Source organism: Buceros rhinoceros, unplaced genomic scaffold (genome assembly GCF_000710305.1).
Source record: "Buceros rhinoceros silvestris isolate BGI_N320 unplaced genomic scaffold, ASM71030v1 scaffold45961, whole genome shotgun sequence".
Taxonomy (NCBI): Eukaryota; Metazoa; Chordata; class Aves; order Bucerotiformes; family Bucerotidae; genus Buceros; species Buceros rhinoceros.
The window spans coordinates 1995-12534 of NW_010396824.1; the positions used below are offsets into that span (position 1 = coordinate 1995).

Below are 10540 nucleotides of genomic sequence, written 5' to 3' on the forward strand. Positions count from 1 at the left end.
GCTCAGCTCGTACGGTTAACTAGTTATAAAAGGGTGTTTAATCACGGGGCCGCGCTTTACAGTATGGTACATTGGAAAATAGTTCTGCTAGAAAACATTAAGAATGCAAAAAAAGGAATAAGCTTTTCTTGAAAAGCAACTTAGGGCAACTTATACATTGGTTGTATTTAAAAATCAAATTTGTAGAGGGTTATTCTGAATAGCACTTCAAAGCAGCTTCAATTTTACCAGGCAGTAACAGCGTTCCCTCAAAAAAGTGCTACCGGCTTAGACAGACCTGAATAAGTAACAAAAACGTGTTCAGAAACAGCACGTTCGAAGTTTCTGCCTGCGTGGAACTGCCGGGTCAGCTCACGGTTAAATCACTTCATAACGAAGGGCTTTTAGTTTGGTGAAGGTGAAATGGAGAAAGAAGGGGTTGGACTGGAGGATCTCCAGAGGTGCCTTCCCACCTCTGCGACTCCCCACTTCCCGCGGATGGCTGCCAGCGAGGGACGGGAGGGGAGAGGACGGCGAGATAGATGGGCTCCTGTTAGGCCGTGAGGGGCCTCAGGAAAAGGAAGTAGGAAAGGCCACGCTTTGTGTAGAAGAACTGGTGCTTTTGAGGAAGCCATTTTAATGCATTACATTGCTACTTATTAGCCAGTTGGGCAGCTAGCTTACAGCTCCTTTCTGAAAACACTGAAGAGGTAATCAAGCTATAATTATTTCCAAGGTCGTATTTCCTTTTATTCCCTCTCTCCTCCCTATGCAAATGCAAAAATCGATTCCTCTATCAGTAAATAGTCATTTTAGTAGGCGAGCAGTTTGTGGTACCACTGAAAACAACCTTATTTCAGTTTACCCCCCTATGTCACAGCACACATCAGCCAGACTCAGGACTGTCCCGAGGAACCTGTCTCCACGCAGGCTGACAAACCCCGCAAGCCAGGGGAGTGGCAGACTGTAGTGCAGACTCTGCACCATGCTAATGCTGTTTCCCTTCACGGTGTTTGTGCTGGGTAGTTCCAGGTGAGACAAGGACTCTGCAAACCGGTACAATAAATATCCTGTCCTTCCCTAGACACACAGATCATGCTTTTGACACACAACCGATGCAAAGATTAAGTACGCTTCGGTACTTCGCTTCCTAATTCTCCTATTTTTCCCATTCACGCACATGCCAAGAGCCTTTTATATATTCAGGTGTGTCTGGGTGTGTCTTCAGCAGTACCAGAGGAGAGGTGAAGATGACATGCCTGACGGACTGACCACCCGTCTGTATCTTTCCCCAGCAGTTCTGACAGCGCCTGTTCCCTCTTTGCAAAACCTACAGAATTCAGGAAAACACCTGATCATCAGGAGCTTCACCTCTTCAGTGGAGAGGGGCCCGAGGCCACTCTGATTGTCCGGAATATATTTGTTAAAATCAAAGAGCGATTCAGCCCGTCTCGGGGTGAGCCCTTCAGCACTATCACAGCAGAACGTGTGGGCAAGCTGCTTTGAGGTGATACACTGACCACCAGCAAAACAGCCCCAGTGGGTTCCCTGGCTGAGAGTGGTTTTCAGTAGACTGGATGAACAGATGCATTTCTCACGTCAGCTTCTCCCAAAAGGAACACCTGAGTTATCTTGATGAACCACGGGGACAGACCTGTTTCCCCCACGTACCTGCGCTATAAGCAATTAGCATTCATAAACAATCAGCCTTTAAGACAACAAAAGATCTGAATGAATAACATCTGCACTTGATGGGATCTGCAAAGTGCTCTGCAAAACCCAGATTTCCTATCTGGCTTGTTTTCTCTGTGCAGGAGAAAACCGCACACCATTCCTGCCCCGCGGGAGACAAAGGCAAGTACAGGCTTACAAACAGGAAATCAGGGACACGTCAACGAAACTGGTACTGGTGGGTCAGGAAGAGGCCGAGGTGCAGCAGCCCAAGCCTGACCGTTAGCTAAAAGAAAGGGGTAAATCCAGGTACAGCAAGTTCAGATTATCTTCACAGCTCTAGGAGAATGAGTTTCTCTCCCAGGCTAGAATTGGGAGGAGGCTGGTACCTCTGCTTTCCCTGATCTCCAGACAAAGACTTTTACACCACCTTGATGCCAAAATTAGCCATTTTAACCTACAGATGGAGTTCTCCATAGGGTTTTATGTTTTAAAACTTTATTCTCCAGGTATACAACAAATTTCCACAGTTTTCAGTATTTCCAAACTGGCATCTTCCTGCAATAAGTAACTCACTGGAAAACAAAGATATTACCAAGGTATCCTCCTCCCACCCAGTAAGGGAGGACGAGCTGGGTGGGGGTAAAGAAGGGAAATAGTCTTTTGCACAATAAACTTTTTTCCGCTTCAACTAACATGGTGCTTGCTAAAGATTACCAGCAGGTTTCTCTGCTGTTTTCAAACCCGTCTCATCAGCTAGGAGCTTTCCAGGTAGGCACTGCCCGCCCTGAGGACAACGTGCTCCTCCAGGCCAGCCTGGCATTAACGAACTGCTGTCACCATTTCACCTGGGGACAGAACTGAGGCTGCACAGCACAGCCATGCAGGGACTCCCCTGGTTTTGAGTGCCCTGAGTTTCACTGGGGTCTTGCAGTCACTTTCCACTTGAACCAATTCACCTACTGCAGATCAAAGCTGTTCTCAGAAGATACTGACACCGGAGCTCAAAGAAACAGACCTTACTGAGACTGTCCTGGGTTAGTTCTCTGACCCCCTCATTACTTTTCTTTGGGGTTTTGGTTTTTACTGTGTATAATTTAGGGTAAAAGCCTCTAACCGACCTTTTTGTTTGTTTTAGCCTGGAAGAGTTGTGACTCTGGTGGAAGACCCCGAGGTATAGTACTCCTGTTCTGTCTCTGTAGTGCACATGATGTCCTGTTGCATTCCCAGCCTCGGTAGTAAGTCCAGATTAATTTTTGCTTCTCTACAAGCAAATAGTTGAGTTATCCTTAGTGCAGTTAAAAGTTCTCTCAAATTTTCTTGGAGATACACCAGTGCCTCTTGATTATTTCAAATCAATCAATCAATTAATAATTAAGAAAAAATAATTAAGAAAAACAGGAAGTAGTTTGGGTCTGTTACTATTGAAGGGCTTTTCCAGGACAGTCACTTCAGCTGACCTGCTGCAAGATGCAGGACTTGACTTTCCGCATACGCGTAGAGCTGACGATACACCAGCTGTTGGACCAGAACAGTCATCTTGCCCTCCCAAAGTAAAAACTAAACCAAGCGAAGATTACATTGCAGTGATAAAGAAAGGAGATACCTGTGCTTTATTTTTTGCTACACAGATAAAATGCTTAAGGAATTAAATGCCACAACTGTGCTTTTAGTTTCTACATAATAGTGTGAAATTAGCTCCTGTTTAGAGAGAAGGGTTGTTGGCCGAGTCTGCTGTTCTGGCTTATCTTTCCGCCTTGTCCCTAAGCCTCCCTTTGACAGTGCAAGGGAAGTGCTCAGGCTGGGGAAGGAGGGGCGATGAAACATGGCCAAGGCTTACAGTCAGGTCAGCTGTAGGAAAGCCAAGCTTTTCCTGCTTATTAAAGCACTTGGGCTTATGTTTCACCCATTTCCTATTGTGTTTGATAGCAAAGAAACGATCTTGGAACAACCCACAGGCTTTTTAGGGCTCTTCCCCACTCACGAGCTCTGGGTTGGAGTGCCCATGGGCAAGGCTGGGACAGCCCAGGGGTGGCTGTCGCAGGATCCACCTCAGATGGGATCGCTTTCCCGCTCCCTGCTGACCCCGCAGGCCCCCACACCCAGCAGTGCGCTGCACTCTGGCCCCTGCCGGGGATGGCTGCGAGAGCCACGTCCATCCAGATTGACACCACGGCGGGAGAGGGAATCCCGGCAGGCCCTGCCGCCTCCAGGGGTGGGTGCGAGGGAAGGGCTGATGGCACAGAGCAGGGCAAGGCCACGCCGCACCACACGGAGGATGGCTAGTCTGGGAGCAGGTAGTTTTATTTACAGTTGCTTATCTATACAGTTACGATACTGCTGTCTTCCCCATCTGTTTCCCTGAAATAGCAGCCACGAAGAGAGGCAAGTCTAGCAGTAATCGAAAACTTCAGCCGCTTTTTGCAGTTAGCCAAACCAGCAAAGCGCAGCGCGCTGTCGCTCACTGTGAGTTTCTGTCCCTTTCTAGCAGGGCTTTCACATCACTGTACTGCGGGGTACCATTATGTTACACAGATGCCTATACAGACAAAGAACGCTTATGTTTGCTGTCACTCGGTCTGTATTGTTAAGCAAACTTATTTGTTACCATGGAAACTTTTTTCCCCTTAGCAAACCAGTTGTTTGGTTGGGTTTTTTTCCCTTTTCTCCAGAATCTGGTGTGGCCGGACCACCCTGTACACATAAACATCAAATGATATGACAAGTCACTTGCTTTCATTCCAGTTACTCATTCTGCAGTTTAAAAAGGGAACCTTATTTTGAAGGTATCTTAGCACACCACAGTAATAATTCCCCTGCACGCACCCCCACCCCCGAACACTGTGGTGACAACAGCAGGGACGCTTTTACTAGCAGTGCCAGCCCGTGTGTCCCTTTTCACTAGTCATACACATAGCACAGCTTGGAAACATCAAGTTTAGACGTTCTTTGGACTTCTTTGCCAGTTAGGAGGAAAAAGAACATCGCACTCCTTGGAGGATTCCCGGGTTGTCATTCTCCACCTTCTTACTGAGAACGCAATGAATTAACTAGCAGTAGCACCTCCCGAGTGTGCTCCAAATCCCTGTCTCCACCACACCCTATGTGTTCCTCCATCAGCACCAAAGTCAGTCTGAATGGCGGCTTTAATTCACAAGAGTAACGCGCTCTTTTAAAACCAGCGTGTTTCCTGCAGACAGCTGGAGTGAACCTACGGCTTAACCAGCACATAGTCAAAATGCAGTGCTCGTGAATTAACACCAGCACCCCAGCACTGTCTGATATCATGGCTAAATACTACGATCCAGATTTTGGGGGAGGGGGTGGGGAAGAAACCAAACCAAACCACATGAATTGCTTTGCCATCACTCCTGTAGCACTGAAACAAACACCAGCTCAGCTGCAGGAAGAACCCGCATGTGACGTTGCCAGCAGACAAAACAGGACTCAGATTTATTTTAAGCAGCACTGGTAAGAAACACTTTGCAGCCTTTAGTGGATAACAGGCCATCATCATTTTTCTATGCTACTCCAGAACAAAGCCACCTGCAAATCAATCCCTACACAGATCTCACCCATCTGATTATCCAGAACTTGGTAGGAGAGTGTAATGAATTCACGCCACAGTTAAATACCTCCTGAGCAACGCTGGCTGTGAAGAGGATGCAGAAATACTCAGCTTCTCAAAGATGGCAATGAATCTTATCCTAACAGTGGTTGCTGAGGTGCTGGATATGCCACATAGGGATGCGCAGAGTGAAGGTTCTTGCTCAGCTTTTTTTCTCTGATTTGGTTTCAGCGCGGTAACGTTACCACGCTCACCTCTGCAAGTACATGCAACAGGTGTAGGTGCCACCTGGGCCCTTAGAAAAGAAACTGCACCGACAGAGAGTTTTTGCCTAAATACAGTAGAAGTACATTAATTGCTGAGTATCTCAATGAACACTGCTTGAGTTTTCTTATGTCCTTCCACAGGGGTGTGTGTGGGGCGTTGCGTACAGACTGCCCGCGGGACAGGAATGTGAAGTGAAGGCATACCTGGACTTCAGGGAGAAAGGAGGCTACAGGACTACAAGCGTCACCTTCTACCCGAAAGACTCGTCAGTGAAACCGTTCGATGTGTCACTGTACATTGGAACCTGTGACAACCCCAACTACCTTGGTCCGGCCCCTCTAGAGGAAATCGCCGAACAGATTTTCAATGCCGTTGGTCCTAGTGGAAGAAACACAGAATACCTGTTTGAACTTGCTAATTCTATCAGGAATCTCGTACCAGAAGATGTAGATGAGCATCTCTTCTCCTTAGAGAAACTAGTCAAGGAACTCTTGGAAAAGCACCAGAACCTAAACTGCCTATAAAATAACTTCTTCCTTTTCGTGATCTCGCTTCACCTCCAGAGGAACGGTTTCGCTGCATGGTGGGTACATGGCTTGGAGGCCTGTTTCTCGTACTGAACTATCTATCTTATTTATTCCAGTACTGCATCAGAATAGCAACTGGTCGTTACGGCATACCACTACAGAAATCATTCCTTCGGGCCTCTTTAGACAGGGCAGCAGGGGAAGGGGTTCAGGTTTGCATTTGGCGTATCGGCATTTTATCCAAAGACTTAATCTTTATGGAAATCTCAAGAGAACCACCTAAGCTTCTCTCAGTTTGAAAATATCCCCATTATATATTAGTTTCTTATTTTGAGGATAAACTGTTTCATTGTCAAAGAAATAATGCTTTCCCTTGGCTCATTATATCAAGCCCCTGAAAACCAAAGCACAAGGTGCTTTGACCCAAACAAGCCATAGCTTATCAGTGCCTCCTTTTATTTCTTAAGTTTAATATAAATGAAGCCAAAATATTAAAATTAACCAAGAGTATGGCTTGGAGTCACAATGCAGCAAGAACATCCAGAAACTCTCACCTTCGTTGCCTGCCTTTGGATGGTGCTGTAACTCCATCCCTAAAAAAATGCACCGGTCTCTGAGGGTAGGTTTTAAGCCAGTGTTTCTCAACCACTGTTTCAGGGATTCAGGGACAAAAGGTAATTAGGAAGAGATCCCTCTCTGCAGTAGGAGTACGTGTGCTGTATGGCCAGCCAAGCAGGGAGGGCTGGAGAGCCACCCTGGGCTCACTCTGTGCAGAACATAAACAAATGCAGTTTCCGTCCCAACAAGGATTTGTCTTGCTTGTCAAAAAAATTAAGTTATTTTTGTTAACTTTTAACAAAGACTATTTTTGTGTGTTACTATAGGAAAGGTCCTATTTCAAACACCATGTGATGTCGCATTTTCTCGTACAGAGAGTGTGTAAGTGTGTAGTAGTAGCTTGGAAGCCAGTATTTTGCATCAGTAATTGCAAAACACTTGTGCTTCTACTACACACACTTGTTCTTCTACTACACTACTACGTTCCTTTCTCTTCTTTACGCTTTCCTGGTTAATATTTGCAATTGCTTGAGAATGTCAGGGTTAGCAAAACAACAAGCTGCTCTTATTTTACTTGGCTACCTACAAAAGCCAGCGAGAACTAATGTTAACAGGAAACATTTGAGAAAGGCGGGGAGATGAGTAGAAAATAGGATATTAAAAATCAAACCTAAATTCAAGGTAATTAGACCACTCAATACTTAACCCAGAAAGCTGGTTTTTTGACATGGCAGATACCTCTGGCATCTCTCAAGCATTGATTCATTGAGGCGGGGGGAAAGTGTGTTAGTTTTTAGAAGTTCCTGTTTACAATTAATAGTTGAATAAGGGTATTTGCTGGGTATCACTTGATGGACTACTCTAAACTGCAGAAGCAAATCCTCTGATCATATCAGAAGAATAATTGTAAGTATCAAGGCCTTGTTCTTCCATTAGCACCAGCGAAATATCCTTCAGAGGTCTTGTAGGCTACCCCGCCCTGGTGTAGGGGTGACATAAGTGAGTGGAAAAGCAGCCCCAACAAATTGAGCTGTGCAGCGGGAGAGGAGTGTGATCAGAACTTACTGGGGCTGGTTCGTAGTGACAGCCGTTAAGATGCCTGGAGCTGGAGCTGAGCGACTTCCTGCGCCAGAGGTGGGCAGCGATAACCATAAGCTCTGTGCTCATACTCCACTGTGACTAAAAATGTCATGTATGATTTATTGCAAGAATATTTGTGTGGAGAAGAATAGTACCCTGAAAAAACCCCCCAGCCTACAACAGCACTTCCTTTCTGGTGCTTACGTCAGATTTAAGCAAGCCGTAGTAAACTTAAACCACGTACATCGGTGTGCAGCCCTGTGCGTTTTTCAGTCCCTTCCCCAAGGGCGTGCCCTTGCTCCTTAACCCAGGGCAGGGGATGCTGCCACTCACTAGCGATCCAGAACCATCACTGAGGATTCCCTCTCTAAAACTCGGGTTCTTTCAGCCCCACGTTGGGGCACGGTGGTTATGAATGGCTCCACATTTTGCGTCTGTAGTTCTGTTTGGGACGTGGTTGGTTCATTTACTCTCCGGATTCATAAAACTCGCAATAATACCTGTGACGATACATTCCAGTTTGTGCATCGACTCCAATAAAATAAACACGCATTGCGTTTACGTGTGTGTGGTACGACCGTGACGGACATCAGCGCGCGTTGTAACTGCGTCGTGTTACAAAGTGCTGGTAGATCTAATGATGAGAAACAGTAGAGAAGAGCCGGCTGCTGTGACACCGTCTGAAACGGTGTCGACATTAGGAATTAAAGCCCTGGAAAGATCCATTTCTTGTTGCCATACGGGATTTAAGCCACGACTCTTCCTACAGCTTCAGTCACCAGCAAAAGCCTTGTTTGCTTTTCACAAAATAAAACTAACACACATTTTTTTATATGCCATATACGTATAACTTCTTTTCCCCTACTGGTGAGGTCTCAATCTACATTTGGGACAATTATAGAGGTTTTAGATATGGTTTCATCATACAACCACACACACAAAGCCACCTCTAAATTTGTTTCCAGACCACGTCTGAGGAAACAAGTCCTCTGCGTGTGGTCAGACTCTACCCCCTGGGATCCACGGACCCAAACCACCGAGCAGTATGTGCTCTATGTGTATGCAGAGAGGGGAGAACCCCGGGAGTTCTGTTTAAACACAAACACTTGGTTAAACCAAACACCTCTGTGCATAAACTAGGTACTGAGGGGCGGAGGGTTGCAGACCTTTTCACCACACAGCGACACAGAAAGAGGAACCCTTTCTCCTGACACAGAAAGAGGAATTGTTAATGATTTCCTTACTTCTGTACTCCTACATCTTTATCCCCAATTTCATGCTCTCAGATGTCTTTTTCCACAAAGGTACATAAAGACCAGACTCTTCCTAGAAACAAAATCTGCCGAAAGCCCTTCACAAAGATAACCGCAGGGCAGAAGAGTGCCACGTTTGGTAATTCTTAAAATCACTGTTAACGCTGCCCGTAAAACAACTTTCACCACAAATAACACCGTGTCATACTGCAGTTCTTTAACAACTGACAGAAAAAGGAAAACCTACAGTCTTAACAGCAGCTCTACAAGCCGGAACATTTCAGGCAATTTTGCTAAGAAGCATAAGAAAAAACCATGTGTTTGCTCAAAACACCTTGAATAACTTACCCCTTACAAGCAGAAAAAACCCCCCATGTTTTGACCACCACTAACCCTGAAAAGCGAAAGCAGCAGACTGATAAAATTGATCGCAGCCTCCCTCAGCAGTACCACATCACTATTTTATATCACTCTTCCCTGAAGGTCATCATGTTTAACGCTGAGTTGTGTCCCCTCGCATCCCTTTTCTGGTACGTGTCTGGATACAGGCCTTGCACAAACGGAGGAGCTGAGGATGTCGGAAACACCTGCCCGCCACGGCTCCCCCATCCGATCTGTCCCTGGACGCCTGTCCTGTGTAACAGGGTTCTGCGCAGGTGGTTTTCCACCGTGCAGCCAAGCTGCTGACTGGTGGAGGGATGTCAACGTGACAGCATTAATTTCGTCGCTCCTCTGCCTTCGTATTCAAGTAGTTTCCCTTCAGCTGTTGCCCTCCAAACAAATGTCTTGTGCCCTTCGCATCTTAGGTCTCTTCTCTGCAGGTATTCTGGTGCTTTCCTCCCATTGTGCATGCGCGCGAACTAGAAGAAGAATTCTCCCAGCACAGCGATTATCTACTTTGGCACCAGTTTAACAGGAAAGTTCTAAAATTACATCCTTATCCTTAAAAAAGAAAACTGCAGCAGCAAAGCTCCAAAGTATTGACTGTTACGGTGGCAAAGCACAAGACTAGACCCGATGCAGCCGTTCTAGTAAAGTTTTAAGCTATGTCACCTATCTTGACCCCATCTGGAGATGCTCTTCTCACCAAAGCCAAGGGATTACAAACTGCCTACTGAAACGGTTCAGACTCTGCCAGTTTTGCCCCATGTGAAGGTGAAAGTGCACACACACATCACGCTGCTGGCAAAACCAACAAGAACAGCCTGAAACAAACCGTCTTAAACCAAACCACCTGAATCCGTGACACATTCACAAATGTGAATGTGGCGGTCCTTCTCCACCGCCACCGGGATCGTTCCTGGTATCATCTGCTTCTCTCGCCTTTATACGCTTCTCTCACTAACTGCTCTGGTGCCCACTGAAATCGGGGTTCGTTAGGGGCCCGCTCTGCTCATTAGGGTTTATTAAGAGCCCCTCTATGTTACCCAAACATCACTGCTATCCCCATCACCAACCGCGAGGCAAACCGCGCCACTTTCCTCCTTCCCGCAGGGTCTGCACTGCACTCAGCGGTGCCTCAGGTTACAGCCAGCCTCACTGCACACAGAAGCGCCTCGTCCATCGATGCCGGGCCCTCCGGCCGCTCCCCGCGGCGCTAACCGGCACGGCACGGCACGGGGGGGACACGGCACGGC

The 10540-nt window shown here is 46.6% G+C and overlaps 1 protein-coding gene across 1 annotated transcript; it reads left to right on the forward strand.

Moving 5' to 3' along the window:
- Nucleotides 1–2788: 2788 nt before the first annotated feature.
- Nucleotides 2789–6009, forward strand: CHAC2 (ChaC, cation transport regulator homolog 2 (E. coli); the record flags this gene model as incomplete). Its single annotated transcript, XM_010146000.1, has 2 exons — nt 2789–2824; nt 5626–6009. Coding segments are annotated over 2 exons (420 nt in total), but the record flags the coding sequence as incomplete, so codon positions are not given.
- Between the last annotated feature and the right edge of the window lie 4531 nt (nt 6010–10540).